The sequence below is a fragment of the Pseudopodoces humilis genome, chromosome 13, assembly GCF_049639895.1.
Source record: "Pseudopodoces humilis isolate 2021_Gansu_Grassland_sample_001 chromosome 13, ASM4963989v1, whole genome shotgun sequence".
NCBI classification, from domain to species: Eukaryota; Metazoa; Chordata; class Aves; order Passeriformes; family Paridae; genus Pseudopodoces; species Pseudopodoces humilis.
The window spans coordinates 4152946-4169386 of record NC_142212.1 but is presented as its reverse complement, the minus strand read 5'-3'; the positions used below and the strand labels follow the sequence as shown (position 1 = coordinate 4169386).

General features: G+C 65.6%; 5 protein-coding genes across 5 annotated transcripts; 3 read left to right on the top strand and 2 right to left on the bottom strand.

Annotated features, from left to right (window-relative positions):
* The first annotated feature begins 52 nt into the window (after window positions 1-52).
* NICN1 (nicolin 1, tubulin polyglutamylase complex subunit) lies at window positions 53-3895 on the top strand. Its single transcript, XM_005522293.3, has 6 exons — window positions 53-217; window positions 820-993; window positions 1276-1389; window positions 1748-1819; window positions 3303-3407; window positions 3546-3895. The coding sequence occupies exons 1-6, from the start codon at window positions 53-55 to the stop codon at window positions 3585-3587; spliced, it is 672 nt and encodes a 223-aa protein (XP_005522350.2). The 3' UTR covers window positions 3588-3895.
* A 158-nt stretch (window positions 3896-4053) lies between these two features.
* On the top strand, window positions 4054-6115 carry AMT (aminomethyltransferase). The gene is made up of 8 exons (XM_005522203.3): window positions 4054-4326; window positions 4404-4484; window positions 4594-4725; window positions 4890-4968; window positions 5090-5235; window positions 5325-5505; window positions 5617-5772; window positions 5880-6115. Exons 1-8 carry the CDS (start codon window positions 4069-4071, stop codon window positions 6056-6058), a joined length of 1212 nt encoding a protein of 403 aa, XP_005522260.2. The 5' UTR covers window positions 4054-4068; the 3' UTR covers window positions 6059-6115.
* Window positions 6116-6167: 52 nt separating this feature from the next.
* TCTA (T cell leukemia translocation altered) lies at window positions 6168-7024 on the bottom strand. The gene is made up of 2 exons (XM_005522202.2): window positions 6693-7024; window positions 6168-6266 (listed from the first exon to the last, which is right to left on the bottom strand). Exons 1-2 carry the CDS (start codon window positions 7022-7024, stop codon window positions 6224-6226), a joined length of 375 nt encoding a protein of 124 aa, XP_005522259.2. The 3' UTR covers window positions 6168-6223.
* On the top strand, window positions 7023-15464 carry UBA7 (ubiquitin like modifier activating enzyme 7). The gene is made up of 24 exons (XM_088061938.1): window positions 7023-7160; window positions 7275-7598; window positions 8276-8410; window positions 8478-8584; window positions 8749-8839; window positions 8952-9093; window positions 9199-9296; window positions 9398-9544; window positions 9618-9776; window positions 9932-10039; window positions 10119-10199; window positions 10284-10439; window positions 10528-10693; window positions 10771-10964; window positions 11192-11256; window positions 11414-11588; window positions 11700-11774; window positions 12128-12317; window positions 12486-12595; window positions 12683-12769; window positions 12845-13036; window positions 14687-14788; window positions 14867-14967; window positions 15258-15464. The coding sequence occupies exons 1-24, from the start codon at window positions 7023-7025 to the stop codon at window positions 15382-15384; spliced, it is 3270 nt and encodes a 1089-aa protein (XP_087918064.1). The 3' UTR covers window positions 15385-15464.
* Window positions 15465-15512: 48 nt separating this feature from the next.
* Window positions 15513-16441, bottom strand: INKA1 (inka box actin regulator 1). The gene has a single exon (XM_014251517.2). It carries the CDS (start codon window positions 16407-16409, stop codon window positions 15579-15581), a length of 831 nt encoding a protein of 276 aa, XP_014106992.1. The 5' UTR covers window positions 16410-16441; the 3' UTR covers window positions 15513-15578.

The window sequence follows — 16441 nt, the reverse complement described above, 5'->3', positions numbered from 1 at the left end:
CCCCATCCCCCGGCCCGGCCCCGCCCCGGAGCGGCGGCCGCGCGGCGCCGCCATGTCGGGAGCGGCGGGGCCGGGTCCGCCCGCCGGGCCGGGCCGCTCCCCGCTGCCCTGCGCCCCCCGCCCCGCCGCCCCTCTCCAGCTGGCCGGGGGGGCCGAGCCCGCAAGGCCCGGCGTCGCCGTCATCGACCTCCGCTTTCCCCGCCGCGCTGCCGCCGATGTGAGTGCGGCCGCGTCCGCCGCGGTACCGGCGCGGGGTGGGGGGAGTACCGGGGTGGTCCCGTGGAGTCACGGGGGGATGTTGGGGGCGGTACCGGCAGGGATTGTGCCGGGGTGGTCCCGGGGGAAGACAGGGGCCGTGTCGGGCACGGTGCAGGGCTGGCGGAGTCGGGGCCGGCTGTGGTGCCGGGGCAGGGCGGGGGATGCCGGGGGCAGCAGTGGGGCTGGGTGGGTGGGGATCCCGGTGCCGGTATGGGGGGAAGCCGGGGGCGGTCCCAGGGCAGAAGGGATGCCGTAGGCGGTATGGGGAAAATGTGAGGGGCGGTCCCGGGGCGGAGGGGATGCCGGGGGCGGTGCCGGTAACGGGTGGATGCCGGTACCCCATACCACCCTTACCGACGCTGGGCGGGATGCTGGGGATGCAGTGCCCGTCCCAGTAGAGTGGGGGATCCCGATATGGGGCTAGTGGGGGTACGGGAACGTGCCGATCCCGGTACGGGAGGGGGATTGCCGGTGCCCGTCGCAGTACTGGGGAGAGGATGCCGCTGCAGGGATGGGGGGATGCCGTTGTTGGACCTTCTCTTGAGGCCGCCGCTCCCGCAGGTGCAGGAGATCGTGTTCAGGAACTTCTACACAGCGTTCCTGAGCGTGCGGGTGCAGCGGCCCGGCCCCGGCGGGTCCCGGCGCTGGGTGACCTGCCTGCGGAACCTGTGCCTGATGCCTTGCCCACACACCGAGGAGGGCTCCCAGGACTACTTCTGTCTCCACCGGCACCAGGTCAGCATATCTGGATGGGACTGTGGTATCACTCACCCTCCTGGGGCTCACCTCTCTTTGCCCACACCCCAAGGATGGCTCCCAGTCCAGGGGTCTGGTGCCAGTATCCCACTGACCCCCATGGCTGTGAGTGTCCCTGTGCACCAGTCAGCCCTCATGGGATGATGCTTCCCTTGGGCTTCTTCCATCTGGGGTGGGTTGGGGTTTTAAGAGGATACCCCAAAAGCTGCCCCCAGTCAGTGCCAGCCCCTGTGGTTACACTCCCTGGCCCTTGCCCTGCAGATGCTGTGTGACATGGACCAGGTGACAGCAATGCGGTTCATCCTGCGACAGCCCTCCCCAGTCTGGCTCCATTTCACCATCGAGGACCTGCAGATTTTCCCCCCTGGACAGAAGGTGAGCAGGTGCCGGAGCTACCCCACTGCCAGGCATGGGTAGGGGCCAGGACAAGCCACTGTCCCCAGCTCTATACCTGGCATTTCCCCCTACAGCTCTGGGGAGCACACACAGGGATGTGGGTCCAAGTCCTTGTCCTCTGCTGGGGCACTTGGGATCCACTTGTGGTCCAGTGGTGCTGGGAAAAGGGACTGCTCTGACAACCACTAAGAATTCCCTACAAAATTCAAGGGATAGTAAAGTGACATTTCCATAGCAGTATCACTAGGGGTGGCTTCTAAACCCCATCACACTGCCTGGTGTAAAGGATGGAGATAGGGTTGGGAACACCCCGTGTGACCCTCTGGATCTGTTTCAGAGTCCCCAGAAGGATTTTCCCTCCTGGCTCTCCCAGCTGACCCCTCCGGAGCAGCCAGCCAGCCTGCATGGGGTGAGTAATCACTGCCGAGGTATTGGGGGAAGGAGGGACTTCTGTGGGGTGCCAGCCATGAGCATCCCTCAGGAGGCTGCCAGGCCCATGCCTGGCTCCAGGCTTTCACCAGGAATAGCTGCGGAGCCCTGAAATAACCCGCCTTGTGCTGGAAGTAGTTTGCAGCACTAAGAGGAAAAATATCTCCATGGGGATGTGCTATTTGAGGTGACATTTAAGTCTATTTGTCCTCTAGTCTGGGGACAGGAACATCCCCGTGGGAGCAGTGGGTGCACAGCATGGCTCAGTGGCAGGTGGGACATATGGGGACAGGGATGGGGCGTCCCTGTGGGAGTGGTGGGTGGGACGTGTGGGGACAGGAATAAGAACTTCCCTGTGGGAGCAGTGGGTGCACAGCATGGTTCAGTGGCAGGTGGGATGTGTGGGAACAGGGACAGGGACATCACTGTGGGAGCAGTGAGTGCACAGCATCACTCAGGGGTGGGTGGGTGGGACATGTGGGGACAGGGCTGGTTCCCAGCACTTTGCAGAGGGTGTGCTCTGGGGAGCACGTTGCCCAGCCTGGACAGCATGTGGGCAGAGGGGCATCACGGGCACAGCACATGTTTACAGATTGCCAGCCACATCTGCCTGGCTGGTGGCCTTTGGTGGGCAAAGTCCAGGCAGAGCAGGGCCAAGATGGGAGCTGGCTCGCGCATGGGAACCTGCTGGATCAACTGGAGGTGCTGCCTGCAGGAGGGTGGCACATTGCCCACATCTGCCAGGGCAGTTCTACTGGGCTTCCATGCTACAGTGCTCACACTGCACCAGCAGTGAGGCTGCTGTTCCCAATCCTTGCCCATTTGTGTGACAGTTTGGGGAAGGTACCCCAGTCCCTTGCTGATTGCTTGGATCATGTTCCCTTTGGCAAGGAGTATCTGGGGCAGATGCCAGAGGTTGCACTGAGATTGGCTCTTCCCAACACCACCACCACGAGGCACCCCCTCAGTGTGACAGAGCTGTGCTCCCATGAGAGTTGTGTCCCAGCCAGGAGAGCTGCTGCTGAGCCCACAGGTCCCACCTGCCTAAGGTCTCTGGGGTGAACCAGCACGTGTGCCTGGGATTCTGCACCCAAGCCCAAGGAGCATCGCACAGTGAGGCTGTTGGGAAACTCTGGACTGTGTGATTAGGTTTTTAATGATTAGCCAGCAATCAGCTTTCTGTCCTCGTCCTGGCCACCTGCCAGCAGAGATGGGCTGTGTTGGCACCACAGCACCCAGGGATCAGGGTCACTCACCCATGTCCCCAGTGGTTTGTTTTCCTAGAGGGGGGGCCCTGCTCACCTCACGTTGGGAAACCACCGGCAGGTCAGGAATGTGGGCATCATCACGTGCCTGGCTCCCTGGGAGGCACAGCTATCCAGCCACACCACTGCCCATTCCCAGGGTCATCCAGCCTGTCTGGGCCATCCCCGCTCCACAGCATTGTGCCCACTTTTTTCCAGGAGCTCCCTGATCCAGAAAAGGTGTCGACAGAGGTTCAGCAGATGTGGGTGCTGACAGAGGTGATCCGGGCTCGCCAGGCAGCTGCCCGCATCGGGCGCTTCGACGTGAGTCCCACCACCCTGCTGATGGGGACCCCGACCCTGCCACATGGCTCAGGAGCCCTCCCAGAGGGGCTGCTCCCAGCAGGATGGGGCTGGAGTATCCCAGCAGTGCCGTGCAGTGATAGTCACTCTCTTTCCCAGGTGGATGGCTGCTACGATGTCAACCTGCTTTCCTACACCTGAGCCCGCTGGTGCTGGTGCCAGCTGGGGAGAAGTGCCCCTTCCATGCTCCCAGGGCCTGAGTGGACTCCTGCATTCCCGCCTCGGCCATTGACCCCGCGGGGGGCCCAAGCCCTCCCTGTGCCCCTTCTCTGACTCCCTCTGCACTGCCTAGCAGTGAGGGGCAGCGCTGCCACTCCAGAGACCCCTGTGAGCCTCTCCTGGGCACGTCCCGTGGGCAGAGCCCGGACACTGCAAGGGGATGCGGGGGGACCGAGGGGTGCGGGCGTGCTGGAGGGGTCACCACTAAAAGCTGCTACGTTGGCCCTGCCTATGCCCGCCTGTCTCTGGGGGATGGGGGTGGCCGTGCCGGCAGCCCAGGGGAGGCGGTGCCGAGGGCGGGCCGGGCCGGGGGCGGGGGCCGGGGCCAGGGCCGGGCGGACTCCATGTCCCAGGCGCCCCGGGGCCGGTCCGAGCCGTGCCGGGAGGGAGGAGGAAGAGGAAGATGCTGCGGGCGGGCTGCCGCGCCGCGCTGTCCCGCCGCCCCCCGGGCTCGGCGCCGCGGAGAGGGGCCGGGGGGAGCGGGCCCGGGGAGGAGGGGCTGAAGCAGACGCCCCTGGATGCCCTGCATCGGGCCCGCGGCGGGCGGATGGTCCCGTTCGCCGGCTGGACCCTTCCGCTGCACTACGGGCAGGGCCACCTCCAGTCACACCTGCACACCCGCCGCCACTGCTCCCTCTTCGACGTCTCCCATATGCTGCAGGTAGAGGGGTCGGGATGAGTGGGCTGGGGCAGGGAGGGGTACCCGCAGCACCTCACAACCCCTCCGGCCCCTTGCAGACCCTGGTGTACGGCCGGGACCGCATCAGGTTCATGGAGAGCCTGGTAGTGGGGGACATCGCCGAGCTGAAGCCAGGACAGGTACGGGGCAATGGGCGGGCACCAGGCATCCAGTGGGGTCGGAGGTCCCCGGGATGCCCTGGGAGGGTCCAGGCACCCCGCCCACGCTTCCGTGGGCCGTGTCCCGCAGGGCACCCTGACGCTGCTCACCAACGAGAAGGGCGGTATCACGGACGACCTCATCGTCACAAACACGTCAGAAGATCACCTCTACGTGGTGTCCAACGCCGCCTGTGCTGACAAGGACTTGGCCATCTTGAGGGTATGGGGCCGCCTGAGCCCCGCGGGAGGTGGGGACACGCAGTGGGAATGAGTCCTTCTGCCTTTTGGTGACACCCGTGTTGTGTGGGGTGAGGTGGCCATGGCCACGTGTGGGGCTGGCACTGGCCTGGCCCCCGTGCTAGCAGCCCACTGTCACCCTGGCAGGACAGAGCGGCGCAGCTGCAGGCCACCGGCAGTGACGTTCACCTGGAGGTGTCAGACAATGCGCTGCTGGCTCTGCAAGGTAGTGGGTGCCACACATGGGCCTGCCCTCCTCCGGGTCCTCTCCCGGTGGATGTCACCGCCCTCCCCACCTACCCCCCCTTCCCTGGGCACTGGTGTCTTCCAGCCACCTGCCTCCCCAGGTCCCTCCATGGCACGGGTTCTGCAGGCAGGGCTGTCCGATGACCTGGCCAAGCTCTCCTTTATGAATAGCATCACCACGACCGTCTTTGGCGTGCCGGGCTGCCGGGTCACACGCTGCGGTTACACCGGCGAGGATGGCGTGGAGGTACCCAGGGAACTGTGCCAGCATCCCCACTGCGGTGCCAATGCAGGGGAAGGCTGTGTCCCACTGACCCTGCCCATGTCCCACCGTAGATCTCGGTGCCCGCGGCGCGGGCGGTGGAGCTGGCTGAGCAGCTGCTGGGTGTCTCCGATGTGTGGCTAGCAGGGCTGGCAGCCAGGGACAGCCTGCGCCTGGAGGCTGGGCTCTGCCTCTATGGCAATGACATCGACGAGACTGTCACCCCTGCCGAGGCCGGGCTGATGTGGACCTTGGGTAGGTCCACCTCCACCTCCTCCTTGGGGCAGGCAGAACAGCAAGGTGTCCTCAGTGGGTACAAGGGGACTGGTCAGGCATCACCGACCCTCACCCATCTCTGCCCTGCAGGGAAGCGCCGACGTGTGGCCATGGACTTCCCTGGTGCTGCTGTCATCATGGCACAAGTGAAAGACAAGCCGAGGCGCAGGCGAGTGGGGCTGACATCGGTGGGACCCGCCATCCGGCCCCACATGGCCATCCTAGGCCCTGAAGGCAGACCTGTGGGTAGGTGGGGGCAGTGGGGCTGGCACGGGCATGACCCTGAGCTGTGGCCATGGCATGGACAGGGGCTGGCCTGGCCCCTCTTACCTCCCCGTATCCTCACATCTCAGGCACAGTGACCAGCGGATGTCCCTCGCCCTGCCTGGGCAAGAACATCGCCATGGGCTACGTGGAGGCAGCACACAGCCGGGCCGGCACCAAGCTCACCGTCGAGGTGCGGAAGAAGCAGTACCCTGCCGTCATCACCAAGATGCCCTTTGTGCCCACCCAGTACTACATGGCCAAATGAGGCCAGCACGCACCACGGGCATAGTGCCCCAGCCCCAATAAACACCTTGTCCCTTTCCCCTGGCCTCCTCTCTGGTGATGGTGGCAGTGCCAAAACAAGGAGCAGCAGGTGGGCACAGCACTTTTAATGGTGTTGGCAGTACCCAGCCGGTGGTCCTGGTGCTGCTCACTCCCGGTGTGTCTTCATGGGCTCTGCTGCGGGGCCATCCCTGCAAGAGAGAGGCAGCGTGAGCATGGCTGGGGCAGCACCGAGCGCGGCACGCCGGCACTGAGGCAGGCACCTGCCTGTCTGTGCGGGGTGGGCAGGGCTGCGGGCACTTTTTGGGGCATACTGGTCTGGGGTACAGCTGGAGGGAAGGGCTCAAAGGTCGGGGGGCACAGCTTGGGGGGCACTTATCAGAAGCCACGGCTGGGGGGAACAAACCGGGGCCGGTGTCCCAGAGGCCCCCATCTGGACCGTACGGGCAGGTGGGCAGTGACTGGGCTGTACTGGTGCAGGGCTGCAGCTGGGGGGACACTCAGTGGACAGGGGTCGCTCACTGGGCTGCGCTCCGAGAGCGCTGGCAGGACGCGGGAGAAGCCGGGCAGGCCCGCGGGGGGTCAGGGTTTTGGGCCCGGTAGCGGTCGGGACTCACCGGGGCGGGCAGTGCCGCTCGGCGGCGCCGTTGCGTCCCGCCGGGCCGGCGGGGGACAGGGAATGCGCCCGGGGCCGGGCGGGCGAGGCCCCGGAAGCGGTGCCGGGGGAGCGGCGGCCGGCGGGGCCGGTCCTGTAGCAGAGCGCGGCCACCGCGCCGCCGTAGGCGCGCCAGGCCAGGCGCACGCCCAGCAGGCTGATGCCCAGCCACAGCAGCAGCAGCTGGCACAGCGCGGCCCGCACGTCCTGTGCCGCCCACTCGGCCGCCAGCTCCCGGCCTAGCGCGGCCAGCGCCCGCCACGGCGGCTGCCAGCCCGCCGCCCCCGCCGCCATGGCCGCGGGGTACCGGGGGCGAGGCTGCCGGAGGGGGCGGGGCCGCTGCCCGCCCTCACCGCCGCCACAGCGCGGACACCGGGGGGCGTGGCCTCCGCCTGCCTCCTGCGCTGGGGGGGCGCGGCCTCCGGCCCTGGTTTAGGGGGGGGGGCCTGCCCCGTACCCGCCGCCAAGGCCGCGCTGTGGGGGCGGGGCCCTGCGGCGTTGGCTCCTCCCCGGGGCGGGGCCGGGGTGCCCGCTCGGTGGGTAGGGCAGCCATGGCGGGAAGCGAAGAGGAGCCGCGGTACTCGCGGCAGATGTGGGTGCGGGGACCGGCTCCGGGGACGGCAGCGCCACAGCACCGGGGCAGGGCGTGGGGCAGTGGTGCCGGCCCCCGCTCCCGCTGACGGTCCCCGCCGGTACCCGCAGGTACGTGCTGGGCGGCGGCGCGCGGCGGCTGCCCGGGTCGGCGGTGCTGGTGTCGGGGCTGCGCGGGACCGGGGCGCAGGTGGCGACGGCGCTGGTGCTGGCGGGGACCGGGCGCGTCGTCCTGCACGACTGCGGTGCCGCCTGCACCGCCGACCGCACCCAGCAGGTACCGGCGGGGCCGGGCGGGGCTCCTGGTGACAGGTACGGATGAGGTTCACTGTGACAGGTACAGGTGAGGATCTCATAACAGGAACTAGTGAGAATGCCGGTAGTGGGCACAGATATGGGTGGGGATCCTGACAATAGGTACAAACAGGGGGCCCACTAACAGGGAGAGGTATGGGCGAGTGTCTCAGTAATGAGTGTGGGTATGGACACAGGTCCCAGAGTACAGGTATGGATGAGGGACCCCATAACGTGTATAGCTATTGATAAGGGTCCCAGTAGCAGATACGATTATGGATGGGGATCCCCAAAATAGGTACAGACAGCAATTCCAATAAAAAATACAGTATGGATGGGAATGCCCCATAAGATATGCAGGTACAGACAAGGGTCTTGGTATAGGTGGGACTCAGGTGGGAGTCCCAGTAACAAGTACAGATGTGGGTGGATGTCACAATAATAGGTGCAGGTGGGGGAATGCCTGTTTGCAGGTTTGGGGTGAGGGGCTTCCAATAACAGGTACAAGTTGAGGTTGCTGGTGAGGCACAGGGTGTCCTTCATTGTCACAAGTAAGGTCCTTAGCCCCCTCACCAGTGCAGACAGGGCCTGTGGTGCACCCCACAGTGGTGAACTGCACCCCAGACCCATAGGGTGCCCCACCATGTGTCCACTCTGCAGTTCCTCCTGGGGGAGAGTGATCTAGGACAGAACCGTGCCAAGGCATCTCAGCGGGCCCTGGCCGAGCTGAACCCCTGTGTGGTGGTCGAGGCTCACACTGGGGAGCTGTCGGAGGCCTTCCTTGCCTCCTTCCAGGTGAGCCTGCATCCCTGCCCCTTGGGGACCCCTGGGATGGCAGCACTCACTGACAGACCTGGCACAGGTGGTGGTGCTCACTGAGTCCCCGCTGGATGAGCAGCTCCGCATCGGGGACTTCTGCCATGCCCAGGGCATCTGCTTCATCGTGGCTGACACCAAGGGGCTGGCAGGGTAAGGGGGTGTCATGGGGTCCTGCGCTGGCTCACCTTGGCCCCAGAGCCCCCAGCCTTGTGCTGCAGCCCATGTCCCCAGTATGCTTGGCCTGGCCAGGACCTGGCAGTGCTGGGGCAGCTGGTGGGGTACTCCTCTGGCAAAACCCCATCAATCCTCTCCAGGCAGCTGTTCTGTGACTTTGGGGAGCGTTTTGTCATTGATGATCCAGCAGAAGAGGATCCAGTGTCTGCTGCTGTGCAGCACATCTCCCAGGTAGGAGGGAGGGCAGCCCCTGCAGGATCCCCCAAAATGTTGCTGCCTCCTCCACTGGCTCTATGCCACCCTAGTCCAGTGCCCCACTCTCACATAACCTTCCCATCCTCAGGGCAGCCCAGGAGTGGTGACATGCATGGGGACAGAGAACAGCCGTGGCCGCCTCTTTCACGATGGTGACCTGGTGACGTTTTCGGGCATACAGGGGATGACAGAGCTGAACGGCCAGGAGCCCATCCCCGTGCATGTGCTCGGTGAGACCTCTAGGGGAGTCCTGGCTGCCCTAGCTCCGGGTTGAGGAACTCACCGGGTCCTTGGCAGTGACTATAATGTGACATCCGTGCTCCTCTTGTCCCCAGATGCCTTCAGGCTGGAGATCAGTGACACCAGCTCCTTCTCGCCCTACCGCTGTGGGGGTCTTGTTTCACAGGTGCAGCAGCCCCAGGAGTGTTCCCACGTAAGTCGCTCTCGGCCCCACGGTGCTGCCACCCGAGCTGGGGCACTGCTGTGCCATACCGTGCCCACAAAGGCACCCAATCCCCGGCGCTGTGTTGGCAGGAGCCCCTGCGCCAGGCACTGGAGGAGCCCAAAATCCAGGTGGCAAATCCCGAGGATCTGCCACGCAGCCGCAGCCTGCACGCCGCCTTCCAGGCCCTTCACGCTTTCCGCAGGGAGCAGGGCCGGCTGCCGCTGCCCAGGGCACCGGTGAGTCCCTGTCCTGCTCCTGCCGGCCCTGCCGAACCCCTGTCGGGGACTGCCCTCTCCCCTCTGCCTGCAGGCGGATGCCGAGCGGGTGCTGGAGCTGGCGCGGAGCCTGGGAGCCCAGCAGGGTCCCCTGGATGAGGGCATCGTGCGCTCCTTCGCCAGCGTCAGCGCGGGGGACCTGTGCCCCGTGGCCGCCGTGCTCGGGGCGCTGGCGGCCCAGGAGGTGCTGAAGGTGAGCGGGGCGGGGTCCCGCTGGCCATGGTGGCGTTTGGTGGCCACGAGAGGGCACTTGCTGCCCGCCTGGGCACGGCGGCTCCGGCAGAAGGGCTGGGGAGGAGTGAGGGGGAGCACCTCGCTGGCCACCTGCCCACGGGCTGTTCGCCCCAGGCCGTCACTGGGAAGTTCCTGCCCCTGGGCCAGTGGTTGTATTTCGACGCCCTGGAGTGCCTGGAGCTGGCGGGGGCCGCGCAGCTGACAGAGACCGACTGTGCCCCGGTGAGACCCCGTGTCCAGCCCCTCCCGGCTGCCTGGGGTGCCGTGGCTGCTTTGCTCACACAGCTCCTTGTCCCGGCAGAGAGGCTCTCGCTACGATGGCCAGATTGCCGTCTTCGGGGCCAATTTCCAGGAGAAGCTGGGCCACCAGAAGTACCTGGTGGTGAGTGGGCAGGGGCTGTGGCACTGGGAGGCTGCGGAGCATCCGGCTGGCACACGGGGAACTGCAGCATCTCTGCCCTGGCAGGTGGGAGCTGGTGCCATCGGCTGCGAGCTGCTGAAAAACTTTGCCATGATGGGGCTGGCAGCGGGGCCGGAAGGGGAACTCATCGTCACTGACATGGACACTGTTGCCCTCTCCAACCTCCATCGGCAGTTTCTCTATCGCTCAGCAGATATATCAGTGAGGCAGCATGAGGCAGAGGCTGAGCTCCCCCCAAAGGGCATCTCGGCTCTCCCTAGGGCTGCTCACACCCTCTCTGCCCTGGCAGGAGCCAAAGTCGGTGGTGGCAGCAGCAGCCGTGCAGCGCATAAACCCTGATGTCAGAGTGACAGCTCACCAGAACCAGGTGGGACCTGCCACTGAGATGCTCTACAGGGACAACTTCTTCCAGCACCTGGATGGCGTTGCCAGCGCCCTGGACACAATAGAAGCCCGTGAGTGCCAGTAAGGGCAAGGGGGCCGAGCCCCTGAACACGCTCCATGGGTCCCCAGCAGTCCTGGCTCCCTGCAGGCACCTATTTGGAGAGACGCTGTCTCCGCTGCCGCACGCCACTGCTGGACTCGGGCACGGAGGGGACACAGGGGAACGTGTTGGCCATGGTGCCATCCCTGACCAAGCCTCTGGAGCCAGCCACTCCCAGGGATGGCACCTTCCCTTTCTGCACCCTGCGGCACTTCCCCCACACCATCCAGCACACGCTGCAGGTAGGTTGAGCTGCCCCAGCCACAGCACCCAGCGAGAAGGCACCGGGACCTTTGTCTTCCTTCCCTGTTTCCCCTGCAGTGGTGGGCTACAGGCAGGATATGGCCCCAGCTGCTTCCTGCTGGCAGCCTGAGTGCTGCTGCTGGCCCTGCCAGAGCCTCCCCCTTCCCCTGGGCTTGGGGGTATAAGGGGGAGGTTCCAGTGCTCAACACCCATTTCTCCTCTGCAGTGGGCCCGTGATGAGTTTGAGGGGCTTTTCCAGCTACCTGCAGAACAAGTCAACCAGTTCATGGAGTGAGTGGGCTTTGGGGGTAGTGATGCTGGGAGAAGAGCTTCCAGCTCTGCCAGGTCACTGCTGGGAGTGGGGAGAGGGTGCCAGACTGCCACATCCCACCCAGGTGTTTCACAGGATTGCTCTTGGGTCAGCATCAGCAGCTGCCTGGTTTTGCAGAGACCCAGCTTTCCTGGAGCAGCAGCCACCAGGGAAGGTGCTGGAGCAGGTGTGGGACAGCCTGCGGGAGCGGCCGCGGGACTGGCAGGACTGTGTGCGCTGGGCACGCCGGCGCTGGCAGAGCTGCTACCACGATGCCATCACCCAGCTGCTGCACATCTACCCCCCAGAGCATGTGAGCCTAGCACCACAGGGCTGGCACCCTCTGCATGCCCTTCCCTCCACCAGCCACCTCACTGCAGGCAGGGATGCACATTCCTGGGCCTGACTCCTCTCTCTGTGCCAGGAAACCAGCCCGGGTGTCCCCTTCTGGGCAGGGGACAGGAGATGTCCTCATCCACTGACATTCAACCCTGACAATGTGAGTGCAGGGAGAGCTGTGGGGTCTCACACAGGAATGGTGTGGGCAGAGGGAGAGCCAAGCCTGTGCTGGGCACACAGGGAATACTAAACTGTAGTTGTGCTCCATCTGCCACAGCCTGTGTGGGGCTGCCAGGTCCTGGGCTGGGTCTGTCCCTGTCCCCCAGTCAGTGAGGGCACTGCAGAGGACAGCTCACACATGCTCTGTGGCCAGAGGAGGAGGAGAGGCTCCTCCACCTCTGCTCCGGGGCAAAGCCAGGCAGTTCTACCAGCTCAGGGCAGTGCTGGCAGCCCTTGGCTGTGTGGGACCACCCCAGCAAGGCACCCCTTGGCCAGCCCTGTTCTACTTTGCAGGACACCCACCTGGATTATGTCCTGGCCACTGCCCACCTCTTTGCCCAAGTACACAGAGTGCCACCATGCAGAGACCGGGCAGCCATCCAGGCCATCCTCCGTGGTGTGGTTCTGCCACCCTTTGTACCCCAGGAGGGGCTCCAGATCCCCCTCACAGAGGAACCCACAGAGGAGGCACAAGTTCCCACAGGTGAGCTTTCCTGAGGTTCCCAGGGATGTTCCTGGGTTCAGCCTGGTGGTGGTGGGGCTGGGCTTCTTGTCCCTGCTCCAGCACCCAAGATGACGCAAGACCAAGGTGGGGTCACCCCTGCAGTGCCACTGTGCAGGAGTGTCACACCAAGGGTCCCCGTGCCCCCAGATCACAAGCAGCTGACAGAGCTTACCCAGGACCTGGTACAGTGGAGACAGGAGCTGCTGGGGGATGAGAAGGCACAAGCACCCTTAATGGAGCCCATCCACTTTGAGAAGGTAGCAGAGCAAGGCAGCTGTCCCTGCTCAGCCTGGGGGGGTTGATGTCCCCATGGAATGCAGATATCCCCCCACTCTTCCCCACAGGACAACGCTGTCCACATAGACTTTATCACAGCAGCATCCAACCTGCGTGCAGAGAACTATGGCATCTCTCCTGCCACCTGGATGATGGTGAGAGGGGCAGCCTGTGGCGTCAGGAGTCCCTGTCCTGTGTGGAGCAGCTGGTGACGCCCCTCCTGTCCTCAGAGCAAGCGAATTGCTGGACGGATCGTGCCTGCTATCATCACCACCACAGCAGCTGTGGCCGGGCTGGCGTGCTTGGAGGTTTACAAGCTGGTCTGGGGGTGCCAGGACCTCAGCTGCTACCGTAACAGCAACATCAACCTGTCTACCTGCCTGCTGCTCCGTGTCCAGCCCCCACCAGCCCCCACCTACCGGGTAGGACCCTCTTCCCTGGGCAAGTGCAGCTGGGGGACACCCAGGGGCCAGTGGCGTCTGCTGTGGGGCAATGTCAGGGGAACCCAGGGAAAGGAGGTGGCCATGCAGCAAGGGCAGCCCTGGCCCATAGCACTCCAGAAATGGATCCAGGTGCTGGAGTGGGTTGGGAATGCTTCCAGGCAGTGAAGAACCAGCTCCTGCCCCTGGCTGCCCCCCAACACTGAGACATTGCCACTGTCCCATTCGCCCAGCTTCAGGCCCAGCCGTGATGCTCTGGGGTGCCCATGGGGATGAGGCAGCCCCACTGCCCCATGGCAGGCCCCACGCGGAGCCCCACAGCCAGGGGTGGGAGGCCGCTGCAGCCGCACTCATCTGGCTTATGGAAACCAGCTGCGGCAGCCGGAGAGCAGCTGGCACCGGGCCGGGAAGGGCCGCCCGGGGGAGCGGGGCCGGGGGTCCCGGCGGTGGGGAACCAGGGAGGGAGAGCGGGGGTGGGGGCAGGCCCAGATTGGGACCGTCTGGGCTATAGAGGCCCCTTTGTCTGGGGGTTTATGGCGTGCGAGGCAGCCCTTCCGGCACGGCAGGAAGCGCCGATTGGAACCAGATTGGCCCGGGGGGCCCAGGGCCGGGGGCAGGAAGAGGGGGAGGGAGGCGACTCCGCTGCCTTGTGCCGGCTCCAGCACCACTTTGGGCTCATGGCTGCCCCATGGCCCCCCAAACTCCATGCCCAGTCCTGTGCCATCCTGGCTGAAGTGTCCCTGGGTTAGTATCATCCCTGGATGGAGGATGCTGCTGGGTCTGGCCATGCCCTCAGGTCCCTGCAGCAGCATCCCAACACCTCCATGTCCCAGGGCAAAGACACCCGGCGTGACATTTCACACCCAGCTGCTTGGCTGTGATGGGAACACATGTCCCTAAGGCCTGCTTGGTGTGACCTATGTCCCCATGGGGACCTGGGGAGCCCACACTGGGGACCAGCCTTGTCCAGAGGAATATGCTTCCCAGGGCCAGAGCGATGTATTTGGTGGTGGAGGGCCAGGCCGTGGCTTTCCCTCTGTGCTGAGCAGTTGCTGCCCTGGTGAGGATGGGGTTAAGCCCTTCTCTCCACCAGTGGGGTAAGTGCAGGCAGCAGAAGGCGGAGGTGAGAAGGCAGCAGAAAGCAGGAGGGAGAGTGACCAGGTGCGAATACCCCTCCCGAGTGGGGCTGGGGCCAGGCAGGCAGTGCTGGCACTGCCTGCAGCGAAGGCAGATGGCCGTGCAGCCCTGCCAGACGGTGCGGGGCCGTGTCCGGAGCTTGGCCCCGGGCTTGGCACCACACTGGCCTCCTTGGGCTGGAGCAGGGGTCGTGGGGCCACAAGCATGAGAAGAGGTGATTGTGTGGGGTTGGGCAACGCTTCAATGGCCTTTTGTGCGCCTCTCCTGGCCCGGGGCTAGGGGCAGTGCTGGCCCTACACTACACTGACCCCTGAAGTGGACCCCGGCAGTGCTGGGGGGATAGTTGTGTCCCCCACTGTCCCGCAGCACCACCATGGTGCCCTGCCCATTTGCCTGCCCTGATGTCCTCCAGCCCTTGTGCTGCACCAGTCCCTGCCCCGTGGGGCTGGGCAGCCAGGATTTGGGGTGCCAGTGCAGGCTGCTACCCCCTGGCAGTACGGTGGGCGGGAGTGGAGCTGCTGGGACCGGCTGGAGATGCAGGCAGTCGGCGCAGATGGGCAGGCGATGACGGTGCAGGAGGTGCTGGACTGGCTGCAGGTGAGCCCAGTGCTGTCAGCGGTCAGCCAGGTCACCCTGGAGGATGCAGGGCCAGATCCTGACACCCACCTCTTGCAGAGGACACATGGCTGGACCGTGACCATGCTCCTGTGTGGCGACATTGTGCTCTATGACAGCAAAGCAGATGCAGAGACACGGGCCCTGCAGCAGGCGCAGAGGTAGGCCTCCGGCTCCAGGGCCCAATCCTGTCCTGGGAGGGGAGGGCTTCCAGCCCCCACTGCCTCAATCCTGAGCCACTCCAGCTGCAGTGCAGCTCCCAGCCAGCTGCTGGATAAACATCCTGCCGGCAGCACTTCCCGTGGCGGGACCCCTGCCCGGCCCCTTGCTGCCGGCCCCTGCATCCCACCAGCCTGGCCGGACACCCCTGAGGGGCCCAACGCACCCCTGGAGCACTCAGACAGCCTTGGGGACAAGCCAGTAACCCCAAAACCCCCTCTCCCTGCTACAGGTTATCGGAGAACTTGGAGGACGCCAGGATGCCGAAGCAGCAGGACCTAGAGCTGCTGTACGTGTGCGAGGGAGAGGATGCTGAGGCTGAAGATAGCCGTCCCCCTCTCCTGTGCTCCCTACCTTGAGCAAGGGCCGGCACCTCCTGCCCCATTCAATAAACGCTGCAGGCTGCAATGGCCCTCATTGCAAAAGCCCCCTGCTTGCCTCTGCCCAGAGGCACAGGCACTCCCCTTGATAAACGCTGCGGCGCCCAGACCGTACAAAACGGGGGTTTATTTACAGGGTGGGGGTGCGGGCCGCAGCAGCAGCAGCAGCAGGGCTAAATGTAGCCGATAACGTCGTTGCAGATGATGGGCTGGCGGCTGCGGCTGTTCATCAAGGCGGTGAAGCGGTGAAAGTCCGTGGCCAGCTGGGCGATGTTGCTGTGGGACTGATGGAAGCAGGCGCCCTTGGGCTGTCCCCCCAGCCCCAGCGGGCAGGAGAAACGCTTGGTGGTATCGCGGCCGCCCGGGCGGGCACCGTCGGCCCCCCGGGGCCGGGCCATGTTGGCCAGCTTACGGCGTACATTGCCCGAGAGGCTGAGCAGGAAGGCGGGGGGCTTGGCCAGCCGGCGGGAGGGTTCGGCAGGGGCTCTGCGACGCGGTTCGGCGCCCACCTCGGGCAGGTCCATCCAGTTCTCCACCAGGTCAGCGAAGCAGTTGTCGCCCAGCACCAGGGGCTGCCGGTTCCGGCTCTGCGACAGCAGTGCTACGGTCCAGTCCTGCGTGTCGGCGGGCTCCAGGGCCCGCCACTGCTCCAGGCAGGCGTCCGAGGTGGATTTGGGGCGGACACGGCGGGCGGGGGCGGGCGGTGGTGCGGCGGGGCCGGCGGAGAGCCGGTGTGCCCGTTGGCAGGGCAGCAGATGCCGGCGCCGCACGGGCACCTCCTCTTCCCTCCACGTGCCCCCCGACGCCTCCGAGTACCCCGAGTCGAACTCCAGGCTGCGCTCGCTGGCCGGGGGGGAGCGAGCGGCCGGGCCTCCCCCCTCCTCCTCCTCGCCTCCCGGATCCAGGCTGCAGGCCGAGTCCGCCGCCGAGCCGGGGCGCGGGGCACGGGGGGCCGGTCCCGGAGCCCTGCCGGGGTGGTGCGGTGCCTGCCGCGTGCCCTGCATGTGCGCCCGCAGCGTCGGCCCCGCGTCCCGCC